At 34.5% G+C, this 21532-nt stretch overlaps 1 protein-coding gene across 2 annotated transcripts in view; it reads right to left on the bottom strand.

Moving 5' to 3' along the window:
* Positions 1–204: 204 nt before the first annotated feature.
* Positions 205–21532, bottom strand: part of CCSER2 (coiled-coil serine-rich protein 2) — a 73484-nt gene continuing 52156 nt past the window's right edge. The window contains exons 7-8 of one of the 2 annotated variants that reach the window (XM_012648082.1): positions 14165–14249; positions 692–1543 (exon numbers count right to left, since the gene is read on the bottom strand). In XM_012648082.1, coding sequence (XP_012503536.1) covers positions 1449–1543; positions 14165–14249 — 180 coding nt within the window. In that variant the 3' untranslated portion in view covers positions 692–1448. Of the gene's footprint in view, positions 1544–14164; positions 14250–21532 lie in introns of both variants that reach the window. The other variant, XM_012648073.1, reaches the window with a different exon arrangement.

Below are 21532 nucleotides of genomic sequence, written 5' to 3'. Positions count from 1 at the left end.
CAAAATTTACCCAAGTAACAAATACAAACACAAATGCAGTGGGTTTGTGTGTGTGTAAAACAAGATGTTAAAGCAGTATATAATTGGTTTATATATAAGAAGAAACATTTTTAGCTTGGGGAATTTGTCCGGGAAATGAATAAATACTAATACTAGTTTGCTGATCCTAGCAAGAAAAAATAAAACTTAAATAGATTTTCCATGAAAAGCCTAATCTCCTTTATTCATCACGAAGCTTTTGCATAGACCTTTTAAATACACAAAACACTGGCCAGAACTCTGCTTATAAACTACCATCTTCCATTATCACCTCATCTTTAAAATAGTAGCCATATTCACAGGAGGGACAAGTAAAAAGGGGTGAGGTTCTGATAACCACAATAAATACAGACCTTAACAGCACTAAACCAGCAAAGCACACTTCTTGTCTGCTAAGTAGAATATTATGCACTTTCTGATGTACAGATTAATGCAAAACATGATTAGAGCCTTTGGCAGGCCTCTGAAATGGGTAAGCAAACTTGGGTTTACCTGAGACAAGTATGCTCGAATGGCATGTACTTCAACCAGGATATAAAATGGAAGAGCCAAACTAGTAGAAGCTTCCACATTTTAACATTTGCAGGCTTTTTTTAATGGAACCTCCACCATGGTAGCAAACTGCACATAAAGCTATTACAGAACAGTTTTTAAAAAACCAAATTGGCAGGTGATGGCTATGTACTTAATGTATCTTTGGTTTAGGAAGACGAGAATATCGATTAGAAGCCAAACAGTCCCCAGAATGCAAATTGCCATTTGAACTGTGCATGATTTCTTTTCTTTGTGTTAGTGGCCTTGGGATGCTTGTCTTGGCCTGGAAGCTTTGAGGCTCTAGTTGGGGGTTGCTTATTTGTTTTTGTTTGAAAGAGCCTGAGGGGGGGCGGAGCTTAGACGCTTTCAGGTTTGGATTATTTATAAGATTTGTTTGACTAGACGTTGGCTGAAGTTTTGCTGAATTACATGTTGTGATTATCGGTGACTTCTTACAAGTGAGAGTCCTATTTGGAGATGATTCAGAAACTGGAGGAGGTACCAAAGAATTCAAGATGGATGGCTTTAAAAGCTGCACGGACTTGGGCTGAGCCATACAGCCCACTGGCAGAGACTGATTTCTTCCAACTCTCTTAACCTGGTCTACTGTACTTGATTGGGGAAGTGTCTGAAGAGAAGTAGATACAAACTGCATGTCACTAATTTGATTATTTGCCAAATGATAAGGCTCTTGAGCATCCACAGTCATGTTCAAGTTTCCTTCAGAAGGTGTACTCTTAGCCACATCCATTGTGAATTGTGGGCTTGACGAAAAAGGCCGGTCTTCCAAACCGTAGTTGCTTTCTTCTTCCAAGCCGTGTGTAAAGCTTTCATCCAGATGTGCAACACCCTGATGCATGCCCTGGGTCGTGCATTCACTGCGGGCCTCGATAGGTTGCGGCTTTATTAGTTTTCCCTGGGCATGGTCTGTGGGTCTGGGAAGGCTGCTGGAAGGCTGTAGTACTTGAGGCTGTCGAATTAAAAAAAAATTAGCAATAATTTATCTTAGCAATGCCATCTAGAATTAATATAAAATAAGTTCTAATTAGGCTGTGTTGGTACTTATTATGTTTTAATATGGAGAGTATGCGGGATTTTTTAAATTAAAAAATTAATTACAATATTCAAGCAAATTCATGAGACACATATAAGAGTGATAATGTGAACAAAAAAATGATACAGGCAGTAAACACTAAACAAGATCCAAAATTAAACAGTGGGAAAGAAAATATTAAAGTACTGATTTGTTATAGAAAAAAACTTCTGCCCTAATCAATTCATTACGTATTTAAAACCTTACATATAAGAGACCTTGACAGAATGATTTCTATAGCATTTTGGTTTAATCTCCATAAGCAATCAGATATTAACTGTGATCTTCAGAATATTACCCATTTTAAAGTTTTTTAAAAAGTAAAGTTGTACACCATGTTACCAAATGTTGTACTTCTGTCAAGAATTAAAATTACCATCAAATAAACAAGGTTTAGAATAAAAATTATATTCTGTTTATGTGAAATTCTAATTACTTAAATAAAATCTGGTCCACACATTTGGCTGATGCTAACCTATCCTTAATATTCTTGTTGAAAATTTTCAGAATAAAATGTTTCAAAGCTTATTTGTTCTGTCTCATTACTGTTATGGCTGACATGTGGAAAACAAATCTACCCTGACCAAACAATGAACATTCATTTAGGAAAATTAAAAATGATCAGCCTTTTGAATGATGGCTGAGAATAAGTCAAATTTGAAATTGCCTCTAACTGGAACTGAAGCACAGAAGCTTATGATAACAAAGTTCTTAGGCCAGTATGCCCCCACACATACTTCTCTGCAGCCTACTACGTGGTTACATTCTACAAAAATCAGAGAAAACATGCAATTTCCATTACTTTGGGTATCCAGTAAAAAAAAAAGTTATCTTTCAATGGTCCAAATAGTTAAAACATATGGGGCAGGGCCTACTGGGCCTGTCCTGATATAGGGGTGGTTGCTACCAATGTATAATCCTTACCAGCCATAGACATACTTTCCGTTAAATAATGAGAACTAAAACATCAAAGACCTTGGCAAAGGGTTCTGACATGTGAATTTTCAAGGACCATTTCTCGCTAATAACTTTTTTTTACTATGCTAATCCAACAAATAAATCTACCTTGCATCTCGAATTTCCCCAATAGAAGGGGCAGATCTATTGATACTGGATTGTTTTTTCATTTCTTTCACCTCCTTAACTAGCACTTAACAAGAGCTGCCCAGGATCAGCATTCAGGGGTTAGATTAGGGCAAGGCTGGTAGTCACTGAGAACAAAGCCCATGGACTCGCAGAGGGATGGGTGGCTCCGTAAGGGCATAGGACTGACCTGCTATTTAAAAAAAAAAAAAATCAAGACAACCACTACTCAAAATTAATCTGTACAGAAATATGTTACATTAAATCACATTGCAGAATGTACAAAATAAACACGCCATCTCAGTTGCTGCCTCAAGGTAATGTCCCAGACTTTAACGTCCCTGGGCATTTTCACAATAAATCACCACACAGATGAATAAACTGTCCCTCAACATAGAAGTACTAAAATTACCACATAATTAATTCAAGGGACTCTCCTTGGGGTTCCTTACATAAACATAAGTATGCCAAAGTAATCAAAAACCTTAGAAACATTAGTGAAAAAAATAGAGTAGGGCCATACTAAACAAGCCAAAATCTACCAAAGAGGGAATTTGTTTTCCCTTTTCACCTCTTTTTACCTTCAAACACAATAAAAATATTCTAGTCTGAAGTTAAAAATCTTAAACCAATTTGAGATTTTTGAAAGTATCAGTGATAATTTTAAAAATGACTTTATTGTAATGTCTATTGCCAGTAAGAAAAAAAAAGTTTAAATCATGTGCTATCAGCTTAAAGCCTAAAAAGGTATGATTTCCAATAAAGACAAGTAATAAACTGATTATTAAGACAACCAAACCTTCAGAAAAGGGGCATCATGAACTGTAGATGAACTACCCATTTGCACTGTTCTGATTACTCACATTACTCAACTGACCACTGCTTGTTAAAGAAATAAATGAGTCAAAAAGAGTCGGAAAGAGTCTGCTTGTATAAAATGCAACAAAGCTTCATATCAAATATTAAAGAATTAGAAAATAACCACTTTTAATAAAATGTTGAGTCTTAACTGAGAGGAGTTAAACAGTTATATAGATAGATTTCTAAACTATCAATTAATTACATTAAATAAATCAGTGCTTTCTGTATGCTAAATGTAGATTCTAGGTTTTTCTTAAAAATTAACTTTAATGGTATAACTTCCCTATCCCAAAATAAATGTCTTGTTTTATTATTTACTTGAAAACTATAGTTTGGAAAATCAATTCCACTACTGTAAAGTAAAAAAGTCTCTTTCAAGAGGAATAAGAAATGACTATAACGTAAGAACCAAGGAAATGACTTGCCTCTGATATGTGGAAGTGGTTACCCACTAAGGACTAGACTGTCATTAACTACCTGCTGGCAAGTTGAATAAGCTACCTCTTAATCTCTAGCATGCAAAGCAGAAATATGTTCTGATGGCTTGTTGATTATACGACAATTTCTCCGAATTCTAAACACTCAACTGCGTTAATATAAAGGCAAGATGTTAACAATTCATCTTGCCTACATCCACTACTGCTTCTATGGCCATAAAAAGATGCCCTCAGACATCTGCAGAATGAATTCTAAATATAAAAAGAAAGATCCCATATCCTCATAGAATAAAACTAATAGGAAGGAATGTCAAAGGCTATTCACTTTTTAAATGTCTGTTAAGAATCATGTACTGTACTAGGTGTGGGAAAATCTGGAGCTTAAAATAAATTTGTTCCTATGCTTGACAAGCATAGCTAGGGAGACAATAAGGTAAACAAATGATGAGACCATGTCTCAACCATAGCATATGAGAACAAAAAGAAAACATATGCCTGACCAGAAAGGTCACAGAAGGCATCCAAGAATCACAAACAATCTGCGCTGACTCTTAAAAGGGTGAGTAGAAGTTTTCCAGGTAGACAAGAAGGGAAGAACATTCTGGGTAGTGAACTAGTACGTGGTAAGTGCAGAGGCAAAAGAAGAACATGGCATATTCATTCTGGCCACTTCAAACTGATTAGACAGAATTTCAAAGGACAGTACAGAAGTGTAGGTAAGGGCCAGCTCCTGAAAGCACTCATGTCAGGCTAAGTAGCTCTGACTTGTGAGCTGTAGATGACGGGAGACAGAGTTGGATTTTAAGTAGAGCAATGAGAATGCCAATGTGGGTTTTACAATAATCACTCCATTGTAATCAGTGAGGAACGCAACCAGAAGGGATGAAATTTTAAGAAGCACAGCCAGGTAGTAGGCTATTGCTAACAGCCCAGGTAATAAATTATAAGGCTTTAAAATTAGAATACTGGCAGAAAAACTGGAGAGGACTGAAAGAGATCTGAAGGTGGACAGGCAAGGTGGGGTGCTTGCCTTGCACCCAAAAAAGGCCTCTCAGGAAGTTGCCCGCCAGCCCATGCACTTCACAGCCTCAGCAGCCCACAAGACCCACAGGGAAAAGAGAAATCCCACACTATTGGCAGGACTTCAGGAAACTCCCTGTAGTCACAAATGAGTAGAGCTCTAATCCTCGCAACTTGTGGAGGGGGTCGTTACGGAAGCATGGAAATGTGAATCCGTTTCTCACTAGAGAGCTAAGTGCCTCTAACTGGTCTCAGCAACTTCAATTCTTATTTTAGTCAGATATATAAACTTCAGCGCACCATTCTGAGACCTCTCAGATTAAACATTTCCATGTGTCAAGGTCAATAGTATCAGCAACAGGCATTACTGCGTTGTTGTACAAAGGCTTGGTAGGCATCTTTAATGATAATCATAACTGTCTATTTTGGGCTGCTCACAAAGATAGCCAAAGACTATGAGCTCTTTACAGGCATGTACCATGCGTTAATCATTTTTTGTTGTAGTTGGAATTACTAGTATTTGGTACATAGTAGGGCTTAAATAGATATTTGCCAGTCAAATGAATAGGTGAATGAATATTAGTGGTATATTCAAGAATTGCTTCTTTGGCCATAAATTATCAAAGTGACACTTTCCTATTAGGTCAATGATGAAGCATTGATTAAATAAAAACCAGTCTTTTACAAACGTTGAAAATAAATCTGATAATAGAAAAAAATTGTTTTCTCCTAATAAGTTTGGGGTTAGTTTAACGATTCATGTCAAGAAGGATAGCAGGAAAGACTAATTACATGTTAACTTGAACACAAGTACCTCTCATGATCTCTAAACTTGGCCACCAAATGTTTTTTACTTGAAGACTAGACATTTCTGGGCTAAATAGGTTGGGAAAACTGTCTTAACAAGCATTCAGCTATTTTCCATTTCTATTTCTAATAATTAAGTATGTTTATTCACATACAACACTTAGCATAGGACTTCCTAGCATATAATATGTATTCAGTAAATTTCATCTATGATTATTAAAAGGCATAAAAACGAAGAGTTCAAGCCATAGCCCTTTTGTAACTGGGTCTTGGGGGGGTCAAAGGTAAGTTATTTAGCAGTATAATAATAAACTAGTTGTTACAGAATATGACGTTTCTAGGCTTCAAATACGTAGTTCAATAATGTCAATACTATCTAAATGTTTTAAATCCATATATGTAATATGATACAGAAGTCAAAGATTCCTTAACTGCCTTCCTGGAGATAATAACAAGAACTAGGACATGTAAGACATTTTAAAGTTTAGAGAGTCAGACTAATATGAGTTTGAGTCCTAGATCTATTGCTTATCATTGGTGAGGTATCACAAATAATTTCACTATCCTGAAATGGAATTTCATAGTTTATAAAATGAGGATAATACCAGTATCCATATCTCATGGAACTGTGGTAAAGAATAAACAATAACATACATTCAAAGTACTCAGCACAATGTCTGGCATATTACAGATACTTGAGCAATGTTATGCTCTGGGCTCTGAGAGAACAGAGTTCCCTTCCTTCCAAGAGCAGAGATCCAGACTTCTTTTTTTTTTTTTTTTTGCATGCATGATCTCTAATTATCTATGAGATCCCTAGGTGGAAAGTACTGTCCTCTTCTTTTTGTAAATGAGTAAACTAGAGTTAAAAGAAGTTAAGTGACATGTTTGAATTCACACTTGAGCAAATGGCAAAGCCAGAATTAGAACCATCAGAGAATTTATTAAAATGCAGTACTAAAATTTATTATTCTATGCTATCTGGGTAGTTTTGTTGAGATCACAGGCTTTCAGAATATGCAATTTAGCCAGATAATTATTTTAAGTTTAATAATATATTCAAGAACTCTGTAGGTATATTCAATGCCAACATTCAGGTACTAACTTTCCTGGATAATGCCCTACTTCCTTCCTAGCTGATCTAGCCTACACACGGTAACTCTCAGACACCAAACTCCAGCCACATCCTGTGGCAGTGTTTCTGGAAAGAGGTGGATCCATAGTCACCCCCTGGAGTAAATGCACTGAACATGAGAAAAGGCAAATTAGCAGACCAAAACTCTTCACCTTTACTGTTTCATAACACTTCAAAATCTAGCATTAGCATATGGAAAAGCACTGTTGCCAGTTTTTGTAAGCAAAAAGATGGCAGCTCAAAAATCAAGCCCTGATTGAATAAAAAATGCTAAAGTATACAAAGTACAAAGCAGGAAATGTTCTAAAATGTAATAATGCTATTATTGCATAACAGACATAGGAATTATCTAAATTTATTTTCTGGGTACATATAAGTTTATTGTTATTATTAAATACATTTTAAAGGTAAAAAGGAAGATTGAAATGGAGTCATCTGTAACATGCCTGTAATTTCATGCAGGCTCTGACATGCATCATGCAAACTGGAAAAAAATAAAAACAAAAAAGTGATTATGAGGAAGGTGGTAGGAAAAAATCCAAAATTGTACTGTACCACGCTTTGTCAGAGAAGTAATGGACTAACTTCTCAACTCCTTGCCAATGGCATAATGGGAGAGCAGAGACAAGAAAAAGACAGGACAATGGCATCAGAGACCACACACAACACCAAGGATTGCCATGACTGGGTAGCAGCCAGAAGTATTTGCTTTGCTATGGCTGTGTTTTCCTAGGCATTATTATTTTATGTAATGTATTTGTATATAATAAAAACATATTTTAATAGGTTTACACTTTCTTACTAAAGCGGTTTGCAAGTTAGTACAAATACTCATACCCACAGAAAGGTTTATGTAAAATTTCTCGTACTTAAAAGGACTCGAAGAATCTTACCAAACGAAATATTGGAAAGAATTCTGACACAATTTAATATTCATACTCCAAAGACCTAAATAGGTTTAGCTCCAGGTAATCTGTCATGAAGGATACAGAAACTATTTTTTAATAATTGCAGAACTTCTTGCACATTATAAAATATAAATAAACTTTATATTTGTCAGTTTAGTTTTATTACTGCTACTGCATTAAAGACCACTAAAGGTATAATGTGATCTTAAATACGATGTAAATTTTAAGTGAGGCTCCACACATCACTATAGAGATGGAAGACTTAACTGAGTCCCTAGTGCTACATAACTAGATTCAGTGACTTTTGCTGTTGAGTTCACATGAGGCCAGTCACAGCTCTCCATGCTTCTTGGGAACCAGGAATGCTGTTTTTCCTCTCTATCTCAGAATGGTGCCCCTAGATCTCAAAAACCTTAAAGAGGATACCTGACTGATACATATAAATTATTTATAAATAAATTCTGAACTAAGGAGAGTTCAATAGCTATTCTAAGTTGATGACCAGTTAACTGCTTTTTAAAATTATCAAAGTGATTAAGAGTGACTTAAGCAAGCATTTACTATAGAGGAACAATCAGTGTGAGAGGATTAATTTCATGGGTCTACATCTCAAAGACACAGGATTGATTACATCTATCTCTTGGATGCAGAGTAGTACAGAAAAAGCCTAAACAGTATCATAATAATACAATTCCACTGGTGTGACCAATAGTCATGATGTATTTCTCCAGAGTAGGATACTGTAAGCACTATGGTATAATAGCAAATATGGACTAAAGAAACAATCCCACGATCTGTAGAGCAGATTATAATAAAAGGCTTTACATAGAAAACACTAATTGCTGCATTTCTCATAATTGTAAGGTACGCAAGAAACTAACCTATGTCTACATTTATGGGAAGGCCTATTGGACCATGAGTTAGATGCACATTTCTAGTCAATTAACCAATGGCTAGAATAAATAGCTGCCAAAATGTACACAGTACCACATTCTATGTTAACCGTATTTAAATAAAAATTAGCTTACTGTAAAACCGAATTAGTTTTTATGGCGTTACTCTAATTTGCATTTCATTCAAAAATATTTTATTTTTATGAAAAGTCACTCCCAAAGCTAATTTCTAAGGAAGCAGAAGCTATCCTTACGTATAAAATTGATTTTAGTCACATGTTGGAGTCAATCAGGTTAAGCCATGTTAATTTACATCTTATGAGCATGTTTGACAATTCAATAATATACATCAAGTGCCCACAGGAAGTGTACAGCCTTTGATGAAATGATATCCTTCCAAAAATCCACCTAAGAGAGATGGTGACACTGATTTATATACAAGTATAAACTGCATTGCAATAGTGTCTCTGTAACTAGAAACAATATCCATGCCTAACAATAGGAAAAGATTAAGTTGTAGTAAATTCACATAATGCATTGTCATGCAGCCATTAAAACGGCAATTTCAAGAAATATTTACTATATCAAAAATTTGTATATATAATGATACTATGTGGAAAACAAAAAACTTAAAATACACAAGATTCCAACTTTATAAAATAAAGTAAAAAAGCCTTGAAGGAAATTTATCAAAATGTTTCTGTATATTCTAATTCCTCCATAATGAGCCACTACATTGGTATCATAAATAAGGAAAATGTAAATTTTAAAGAAAGGTCAAAGTATTTACAATAAATACTTAAAGTTCAGGCTCTGGAATTAGAAGGGAATTTAATTCTGGTTTGTTCATCTACCCGGAGAAAATTACTACATCATTCTGATTTAAATTATTTACATTTTCCTTATTGTAAAATGGAATAATAATAGATCTGACTCTACGTGTTGTTGTGAAGATCAAAGGATAATTTAAATAAAATGCATAGAAAAGCACTTGAGACATTAAACATTATAGTAAGTATTCAATCTTAGTCTTTTTCCTTTCTTAAATGTATGGCTAAGTTTTTAAAAAGATATGTAAAAGTTTTCTACATATTAATATTTTTTTACATATTCATATTTGTGAAAATGTAATTTTTAAATAGCTCTTAGAAAAATTAACCAAAGTGTATGAATCCTGAAAGAACAATTCTCCAGCCAAAAAGGATTGAAAGAACAAATATGAACCTAGTGAAATACTAAAGTGAGAAAGTGTAGTCAAGGATAAACAAGCCAAAGACAAAAGTAAGAATTCAGTAAGATCATCATTTTGGTTGAACTGAGGAACAGCTGACTCTTACAAAGGGTTTACAGGCCATTTAAACCACTCTATTATTCAACAGCAAAATTTTTTTCCTGGCATAGGCTTAATCATTAGGATATTTAAAAACAATAAGGATATTTCTGCCAAAAACAAAAAAAATTTACTATGATTATAGACACAAACTCTATGCATATTGTTACTTAAACTTCTTAGCCTTTATATTTAAAGTTGATGCATTAAAACCTAAATGCTCAAACTTACATGGGCAAAATAGACCAGTGTTTTTCTAAATGAAGGATGCTAGGAACATTTTTAAAAATTAGAATAGACAAGAAAATATGAGAGTATCCTATGTCCTAAAAAAAAGTACTGTCTCATGAATCTATTATCTGTATTTCAAATGCATACAATAGACACATGTGTATTGGGTTGTAAATACACACTTTCATTCAGTAAATACATACTGGGTTATGATGTAATATGTATTTGTAATCATTGCTTGTCAAAAAGGTTTGTGAAACACCTCCTAAAAGTTATAAGAGGAGGTTATAAGACAATATAAATCTGCCATTTTTAATGTAGTTCAGGTGAACACAATTATTTATTATTATAATGTAACTTTAAAAACAGGCAACACTCCATTAAAAAACTTCTGGGCTATTAAGACATATGTAGATGCATTTATGCAATTTTTGTTGTTTGAAGATCATTTTTTTTCCCCTTCCCATCTAAGTTACTGCACATGGAAGGTAAAGGTAGATAGGATTTCTAAATTCTTTTAAGCAAGATACTAAAGAGCGAATTTTAAAAGCCCAGTTAGCCATGGTAAGAAACAGATATTATTTCAAAATACACTTTTTGCATATGCTCTGGCAAGAAATGCTATTTGGGATTACCAATAAGGCTCCACTTGTACTTGCCATCAAATTGGTACTAACTGATGAACACCAGGTGCTCGTGTGGCAGTAATATTCTCCAGGGATTAGGGGGATGGGAGGGTAAACCCAAGATTAAAGGACACAGGGAGCATTGCTGAGGGGAAGGGCATGCCTCTAATCCTGGCTTGGGTAAGGCAAAGACATAAAATGTAACCATAATGTTTGTAACCTCATAATACCATGAAATGAAAAAAAAAAAAAGGCTTTCTACTTGCCGAAAGCAACTATTTTTATTAAATTTTACTACTATGAGGTAGATTATTTGTCATTCCCAATTTTACACAGTTGGAAATTAGAGTAGAAAAACTAAACCAATGCCAATTAAGTGAATTTGGACAAAAGCTGAAGTCCCTACTGACAGCAAAAAACACCTTGATATACCTACATGTAGATTATTTTCTGCTAACGTAGAGAAAAATTTAATTTGAAATCAGAAGATAAGCATCATGAAGTAGAGACTAGTAATACACTTAAGAAAAGAAATGTAAGTAAAAATTTCCTGAGAAAGAAGAAAAAATACTTAAAGGCCATGATCTTCCTTTTATTTCCATTTTCCTGGAGTTATCTCAGCAAGAACATTTCTGGCCAGTACGCTTTCTAGAGTGAACAAGGCTAAATATTTTCCATAAACATTAATTCTTTCGCACTCTGCATATTTAGAGTAGGCTGTCTTTTCATACTGGAAAGTCTACTACTTCTGTAACTTAAACACACACACACACACACACACACACACACACACACACACACAAAAACAAAACAGATTGCCCTTACTGAAGACTCATAGCCAAGCCTACCTGGCATCTGCATTGAAGATGCACTGAAGACAAAGGCAGTTCACTCAAGTCAATGTTCAAGAGGGAATCAGAAAGAACTCTTCAGTGAAACCGATTATAATGAAGGAGAAATATCTCAACTATCTTCCACTGCTTACACAATCAACCTTTCCAAAAATGAGCAGAAGGAATCACGATATTGACTAAATATGGAGATAAATATTATCTCACTGAACGTAAGTTTACTGTAGGAAAGAAGAGATCTATTCCCAAAACTGTCTGAAAAAAAAAAATCACTGGATTTTATGCCAATAGTTCCATACCTTTCTTCCCTATGTTTCACCCCTTAAAAAAAAAAAAAAAAATTATTAGTAAAATGCTTCAGCTATTCTCAGGTTAGATCCAAAATAGTGTAGTAGTTTAGAACACATTTCCCTTCTAAATAAACCTTCCAAGCTGAGAAAGAGCTACCAAAAAGCTGTGAGCAAGTCCTCTTGTAATTGTTTCCCACAAACAGGGTCCTGCAAGTCTCAATGATCAAATCCCAGGGCCAGTTCTCTTAGCTGCACAGGCCATGAGAACTTGCTCAGGAAAAGACTCCAATGAATCTACATTTTCTAGGTGACTAATACATCCAAACTCTGGAGAATCAAAACTTTCTTTTTGCTAACGCAGAGATGCAGAGAAGGAAGGTATGACCTAGAAAAGTCAAAAAGACAGATCTTGATAGTTATACTGTAGGATTAGTGCTGCTTCATAGTCTGAAAAAAAAAGGACAACTCGGAATCAAACAGGAAAGGAGAAAGACGCACTTGAAAATGTAGGGCCAACGACTCAAGGGAGGAACAAGAAAATTTTAAAGCTATACAAATAATAAACTAGTGAAATGGGTGTTTCTGAGAAACAAGTTTTTAAAAGCAAATCTAAAACTATTTGCAATTCAGAATAATTAACCTTAAACTTCAATTTAGGGGAAAGAAAAAAGGGGAGAAGCATGGTAGGGGAAAAGGATGGGGGCCAAAAGGGGGCTTCAATATGTACAAAGGGGGGTGTGCTAATCTGAGGGAACTCTGCCGCACAGTGCTGTTTACTGGCCACAAGCCTAAGAAATACATCACTTGTTATAACTACCCTTTGAAATTTCACATTAGTTCACTAGCAATTTAGTATGAGAGGTGGTGGGATATAGAAAAGAAGAAGAAACTCCTCATTGTTTCCACTAAACAAATGAACTTGCTACTAAAACTCTGACAGAAAAGCCTACACAAGCTATTTTTTTTTAAAACAAAAAGTACCAAAGGGAAGGAGAGGCATAACAGCCAAAAATTAAACTTCACACCTTGTCTGGAATTCATGTTGATATCTCTTAATTTTGACTAATTCAAGAAATAAAATTTTGTTTAAATAAATTATATGCCTAATTACTTCAAATGTCCTCCTTTTGAACCTTTGATACTTCATATAAATAAATACAATTAATGAAAAAATTGATTCAAATCACAAATCAGGGTAAATCCATGGAGAAGGCATAAAAGCATCTCTGACTGACTATATTTCTATTTCTTTTTCATTAATATTAGCTTTTTTTGGGTGACTTTTCAAAAAAGATAAAATATAATCAACTTACCGGGTATACTTAAGTACGTAAAACAAAATAATAGACACTGTTTTGGAAAGTAGATTTAATGTAAACAAAAGTTTTAAATTCAAACAACTAAATCATTAGCAATGTTAGTAAACCATGCATATCCAAAAGCCATTTCTTCTGTGCTATAAAGCAGCTGAGAAATTATAAAGACATCTTAGTTGTTTTAAAACACTTTTGAAAAAAACAATTAAAAAGATCGTTCTTTTAGAAGACAGTGAAATGCAATCCAAGTCTTTTGATTAGGAAACATTTAAAGAAATGTGCAATGGTCTAGTAAGCCTGCTCCCTACACAGTATGCATCTGTCCATCATACTACTGCAGATAGCATGTATATTTTTTAAATAACTAGATTAAAAAACCAATTTCTTATTCACGTATCTCAAGGTCTTGAAAAAAGAAAATGCCTTAAAGACAGATGCATGTCAGTAGGTCAAGGGTCACTGGCAATAGGTTTAAACAGCATTAGAAGGAAATTAACCTCAGACAGCTTCCATGAGGCTCTAAGTAGAGGTCTGTTTACATGCAGTCAAAGGAAGTGTTAAGAGAAGAGACCACAGGGAGTGCTGATTTAACAGATGCCTGCAGATCACTCAGGATGGGAAAGGAGGTGCTGGGGAGAGACAGGTCATGCAGAAGGGAGTACCATGAAGGGGAAGCCAGAGTAGGATAGGAGTGAGAGACACAGACTCACTCTGTCTGCGGTGCGGTGGAACAGTCCGTGGGATCCCCTGGAAGGAGCCCTGCCAAGGAGAGAAGGAGGGAGCAGAATACCCACCCTGTGCAGAGAGAGATGGGGTAGGGAGGTATAATAAAAAAGGGAACCGAAACATAGAGAAACCAATGTCATACTGTTTTATTTTTAAATAACACAGAGCAATAGTGTTAATAAGGCAGATTTCATTTTCTAAAAATATAGGCAACTCACATTATTAAAACTATAGCATAATCCAAACCTAGGTTTTTTTCATATATTTTTAAGAAAAAATTATTTTCCTCTAATATTTGTAGTTAAGTACAAGAAATATATTCTTTTTGGTATACATTACATTCATTATCATATATCTTTTTTAAATCAGTAGATTCCAGTCTTTTGCAGAAAATAAAGGAATTTAAAGGGGGGGATAGAATTTAGGTGTTAAACACAAAGAAATTGCATCAATTTATGAATCAAGCAATACAAAAAATTACCATATAAAATTTATTTCTTTTTAAATAATAGGTTTTCAGAGGATTAGCAGGTAAAAATAAAGAACATTAGCTGAAGTTAGCAGAACCAACATAGTATTAAAAAAGACACAGGATGTTGTCAGAGTAGGTATTATACAAAGAATGTGACATGCAGGCCACAGGTTACACATGCATACTTTTTAATTTAAATAACTTGTGGTTTTGTAGCTTTACTTATTTTAATCATAGATTATCAGAATTAGAATACATCTGAAATGTCATTTATTTCCATTTTCTCACTTTACAGATAAAACTGGGTCTTTAAGAAAGTAACTATTCAATGTCACACAAGCGGAACCAGATTAGGTATCATGTCTCCGTGTTCCTAGCCTCCTCACTGATTGAAACATATCCACAAATAAAATAACTGAAACACTCTTAAAATATCATCAAGGAAAATAAGCCTGTAAATCATCATCATACACAGTTAAATTTGCAAAAGAAAGTGTGCATAATTTTTCAGACCAATTAATCTGACATACTAACACAATCAAAAATACTAACATAGCTTATCAGTATTTACATATTTCATGAACACTGTTTCAAATAAAAAAAAATTTCCCACCTCTGTATCAACATTCCTTGGCCCAGTTAGGTATAATCGGATACTACTTTAAATTTAAGAGTAATCCAGGAGGAATGAATTCTAGTGTTCTACACCACCTTAGGATGACTATAGTTAACAATATTATATAGTTTTAAATAGCTAGAAAGAGGATATTGAATGTTCCCAACACAAAGAAATGATAAATGTTTGCGATGACAGATATGCTAATTACCCTGATCTGATCACAATATATTGTATGTAGTGAAACATCACTATGTACAATTATTTGTCAATTAAAAAAATAAAACACCATAAAAATCAAAATAAGAGAATTATGAAAAAAATTAAGAATAATTCTACACTGTTCAATATAAAATAGAAACAAAAAAGATCTATTTTCTATGCTGATGAGGGAAAAAACAGCTACAACAAAGTAAATAGAATTAACAATCTTTACAACATTCTAGTAAATAAAAATCCTATCTTTTGAAATTACTATACTTTCTTCACTAATTTAGCCATGGATGTTTGCAAAGATAGCTTAGAAAATATTTAATAGTGTGATGACCCCAGGTGCTCTCCATAGATTATTATCTGTTTACAAGGCTATTTTGCTGTTTGAGAAATGTTTTGGTTCAAAGGCTTTACACAAAGCAAGTCCTCAACCAAATCCTTCCTATGTTTTACCAAAACCAAGCTTCTACCCAATGCGCTGGGTAAAGAAACTTTCAGATGGGGACTTCACAGATAGGCTAAAGAAGCAGTCATAGACTCCTTCATCAAAGAAGCAAGTTGCCTCAAGAGGTCTGTGGCAATAACATTGACCTTGGAGTCAACGGACCTGTGTTTTTCCTCCAACAAGCCCTGTAACCATGAGAAAGTCACTAATCTCTGAGCCTCTGTTTCCTCATTTGTCAAACGCAAGGGGTAGAATGGTTAATCTCTAGGAACCCTCTTACTTTTAGTTCTTATAATTCGGTTATTCACATATCTGTCCCTGTCTCCACTCCAGTCATTGCTATCCTTTAATTTTATAACTGTATATGGCATTCAAAATAACCAATTTCATATTAAATTGTCTTTCCTGCTAAATCGTTAATTTGTGAAATAATCTAAGTGAAAGTATCTGTCACAGTACCTATAACTTGGCAGGAGTTTTAAAAGATATTAAATGTCCTTCCCTCTCTAGCCTAAAACTCCCCAGCACACACAGCAGATACTAAATAGCTATTTACCAATTTAAATGAATTAAATTAAATTATTGTGTTTATTTAGAGATAGAGCTATAACATTTGTCAGTCCTGGCCACATATTACAATCGCCTAAGAAATTTAGAAAACAAAACCAATGATATCTATCTTCATTTCCTCAAAACCAATAAATCATAATCTCTGGGACAGGCCTGAGCATGAGAAGGGAGAGACAACCTTGTGAAATAAGCACATAAACAGATCTGCCAAGGGGCACCCATCCGTTAGCTGACTGGACAGTTTGCCATTTGAGCTGATACTCAGAAAGGCAAAGAATGTCACTCATTTTATTTCTGCCACTTAAAATGCCTCCTCTACTTCTCTCCCCATAGGTCAAAATCCTATCCAGCCTCTTTAGCCCATTCCAAATCCATTTCCTAAAAGCTTTTACTCACCCTACCTCAATTAATTATGATCACTCTTGTTTATAAACACCCACAGCTCTTAGCAGATTTTTCTCAGGGAATTTTTCTTCCTCTTTTCACTATTTTGATTTGAATATTTTAAACATTTTTCCACTAAATATAACCACTCCGAATAATAGCCTTCTTACTTTTCTTGATGTCAATTATAGCTTCTTATCAAGTGACTTAAACAGAGTAGAAAAAACATACCCTCATCAACATTTAATAGAATAGAGAATTTCAGTTCCAGCACAAGATGGAATAGCCACACTTTCCCTTCTCCTGCTGCTAAGAATAGCTGGACACTATACAGAAAACAAAAACTCTGAAACATGGAAAGAAGGTGGCAGACCAGCTAGGGAACTTGAAACTCAAGAAGAAACATGGCAGAGAGTTCTCTGGGTTTTCTTTTTGCCTAATGTATGTTAAACTGGGTGATGGAGAAGCCAACACCTGGAAATGCCAGGGAACACAAACAAAAAGCTTTAAGGAAAGCCTGCACCCTCTAGCCAAAGAATCAGGAAAGAGAGAGCCTAGTAATGCAGAAAACTTAGACACAGTAACCTGCCTAACACCACAGAAAAACCTGTGGCCCCAGACCTGATTCCCAGAAGAAAAGGCAGACTGAGGAGTCTAGGCTTCTACTCTTACCTGGCTGTGACATTATCTTATATAGTTCTTAAACTCTGTACAGAAAATATTTAAAACACTTATAAGTGGGGGAGGGGAGGGACTATATTTAGTAGTTTCTATATTTACTAGTTTCTATATTTAGTAGACTATATATAGTTTTATATATATGTATGTATAATGTAATGCCTAGAGCAACAACTTAAACATTTATACAAATAGAAACACACAACGCACTACATAAAAATCAAAATAGAATTCTTAAAGGTACAAGTAACACACAGAAAAGCAAGAAAAACACAACAGAATTAAAGAAGAGTGAAAACAAACATAAAACCAAAGAAATAAAATGGCAGACTTAAGCTCTAACATACCAATAATTACATTAAATACAAAGGGATGAAATGCACCTATTAAAAGATAAATTGATAGAGTAGATCACAACCGAACTATATGCAGGCTACAAGAAATTCATTTTATGTATTACAGTATAAATATAGGTATTTTAATGTAAAAGATGAAAAAGATACACCATGTAAAAAAAATCAAAAGAAAGCAGAGGCAGCTATATTAATATCAGATAAAACAGACTTCAGAGCAAAAATCATTTCCAGGTACAGAGAGGGACCTTACAAAATGATAAAAGGGTCAATCTACCAAGAAGACGTAATGATTCCAAGTGTGTATATACCAAACTAAAGACATGTACAATACACGAAACAAAAACTGAGAGGAGACTAGCCAAATACACAATCTCAGCTGGAGAGTTTAACATCTCTCTCTCAATAGTTGATGAAGTAACTAGACAAGAAAATCAGCAATAATATAAAACTGAAGGACACCATCAACAATCAGAATCTAATCAACATTTACAGAATATCTAGCCAACATTTACAGAACACTCTATCTAGCCAACATTTACAGAATACTCTATTGAACCAACCTTTACAGAACACTCTATCTAGCCAACATTTACTAAGACAGACAATAGTTTGGGCCATGTAACAAACCACAACAAATTAAAATGAACTGAAATTATACAGAATGTGTTCTCTGACCACAATGGAATAAAATTAGAAATCAATTAACAAAAAGAGGAATATTTCCAAACACCTGGATACTAAAAAACATACCCATAAGTAATCCATGGGTCAAAAAGGAAGTCTGAAGGAAAATTTAAAAAATACATTGAACTGGATGTAAAAGAAAATATGTAATATCAAAAGATGTAAGACACAGCTAAAGCAGCGGCAAAAGAGAAAATCTCAAATCAATAAGCTAAAGTCATACCTTAAGAAACTAGAAAAAAAGACCAAAATAAACCCAAAATAGAAGAAAATAATAAAGATAGCAGAAATCCTAAAAATTGAACACAGAAAAAAAAAGGAGAAAATCAAAAACCAAAGTGGTGGCTCTTTGAAAAGATCAGTAAAATTGACTTAGTCAGTCTTAACAAGACTTAACAAGACAGTTTTAACAAGACTGACTAAGAAACAAAGACACAAATTACCAAAATCAGGAATGAAACAAGGGATATCACTACAGATCCTCCAGCGACTAAGACAGTAAGGAGAATGCTATGAACAACTATATAGTCATAAATTTGACAACTGAGAAAAGGACCAATTCCTCAAAATCATAAACTATCAAAACTCATCTAAGATGAAAGAGATCATCTGAATAGGTCTATAATTATTATCAAAACTGAATTTATAATTTTAAAATTCCCAAAAATGAAATCTCTAAGCCCAGAAAATTTCATTGCAGAATTCTACTAAACATTTAACAAAAATTAACACCAATTCTATGCAAGCTCTTCCAGGAAGTAGAAGAGGAGCAACACTTCCCAAATCATTTGTGAGGCCAGGTTTACCTTAATACAAAACCAGACAAAGACAGCACCCAAACAGTGGAGGTTGGGGGGAGACTGTCCTTCAGAATGTAGATGTAAAAATCCTTAACAAAATACTACTGTGTACAATTCGGCAATATAGGAAAAGAACTTTACACTATGACAAAATGGGGTTGATTTTAGGTTTATTAAGACTGATTCAATATTAGAAAATCACTCGGTGCAATCAATAGGTTAGAGAAGAAAAATCATATGTTCACATCAATTAGCACAGCAAAAGCATATAATAAAATCCAATTCATATTCATGATAAAAACCCTCAGTAAACTAGGAATAGAGGGGAACATCCTCAACTTGAAAAAAAATCATCTCCCAAATATCTATAGCTAACATCTACTTAATGGTGAAAGACTGAATGCTTTCCCCCTCAGATTAGGAACACAGCAAGAATGTCCACTCTCAACATTCTTATTCAACATAGTACTGAAAGTCCTAGCTGATGGCATAATGCAAAAAAAAAACAAAAGAAAAAAAAAAAGAAGAAAGAAAGAAGGAAATAAATAAAAGATACAGAACAAAAAGTGAGAACATTTTTCCTATTTACAGATGACATGATGGTCCACAGAAAATCCCAATCTGTAGAAAAACGCTCAAAACTAATAAGTGAGTTTATTAAGTTTGCATGATAAAGGTCAATATATAAAAATCACTTGTATTTCTAAGTATCAGCAATGAACACAAGGAAACTTAAATTTAACAGTATCATTTATAATCACTCAAAAGAAATGAAATACTTGAGAAATCTAAGGAAAGCATGCACAGAACTGTGTTTTGAAAACTAGAAAACACTGATTAAAGAAATAAAAAAGATTTAAATTAATGGAGAGAAATACCATATTCATAGATTGCAAGGATCAACATAGTAAAGATTCTGATTCTCCTCAAAATGTTATTTAGGTATAACACAGTTCCTATCAAAATCCCAGCAAGATTTTTTTTAAGATATAGAAAAGTTTATTATAAGATTTTGTGGAAAGCAAAAGAACTAGAATATCTAAAACAATTTGGAAAAGAAGAATAAAGTGGGAGGAATTATTCTGCCTAGTTTAAGATTCACTATAGAGCTATAACAATCAAGACAGTATGGTATTGATGGAAGGGGCAGACACACAGATCAATGGACAGAACAGAGAAACCGGGAAGAGCTATACAAGTACAATCTCTAACTTACAATGGTTTGACTTACAATTTTTCAACTTTACAATGGTGTGAAAGTGATAAGCATTCAGTAGAAACCATCTCTCAATAGGTGAGTGGTTACACAAACTGTGGTACATCCATATCATGGAATATTACTCAGCAATGAAAAGGAATGAACTACTGAAACACGCTACTGGAATGGATGATCTACAGGGTGTTATGCTAGTTAAAGAAAGCCAAGCTCAAAGGGATCCACGCCCTTCTGTCCATACCCCGCCCCTCCCAGCCCCGCCCACTCCACATCAGCATTTGTCACCTCCTGCCTGGACCACTACATCACTTCCCTGCTGGCCTCTCCATTGCCACTTTTGACCAGAACCTCTGGTCTCCAAGATCAAACACAGTAACCTTTCTAAAATCACAAAACAGATCATGCCACTCTCCTACTTAAAGCCCTCTAAAATCCCAGCATTGCCCCAGCTCCTCCACTGCCCTGTGTGGTCTGTTTCCTACCCACCTCTTCACTTTCACCTTGAACCATTCACACATTGTATGATACCTGTTACATAAAATTCTCAAAATTACAAAATTATAAATATGTAGAACAGGTTAGTGGTTGCCAGAGTCTAGGAATGGTGGGAGAAGGAGGGAATGGTTATGACTATAAAGGGGCACTATATAAGGGAAAACTTTGTGGTAGTGTAATAATTCTGTATCTTAAATATGCTAGTCTTTACTACACAAGTAATAAAATCACATAGAAACACACATAAACATGCATGCTAATGTCAGTTTCCTGGTTTTGATATTATACTATAATTATATAAAATGTAACCACTGTGAGAAACTGGTTGAAGGACACAAGGGATCTCTCTGTACTATTGTTGCAACTTCTTATGGATCTTTTCTAATTACAGCAGCAGTCCCCAACCTTTATGGCACTAGGGAC

This window comes from Propithecus coquereli, unplaced genomic scaffold (assembly GCF_000956105.1).
Source record: "Propithecus coquereli isolate 6110/MARCELLA unplaced genomic scaffold, Pcoq_1.0 Scaffold109, whole genome shotgun sequence".
NCBI classification, from domain to species: domain Eukaryota; kingdom Metazoa; phylum Chordata; class Mammalia; order Primates; family Indriidae; genus Propithecus; species Propithecus coquereli.
Note: the sequence above shows the minus strand (reverse complement) of the source record. Positions and strands in the feature narration are given on the sequence as shown.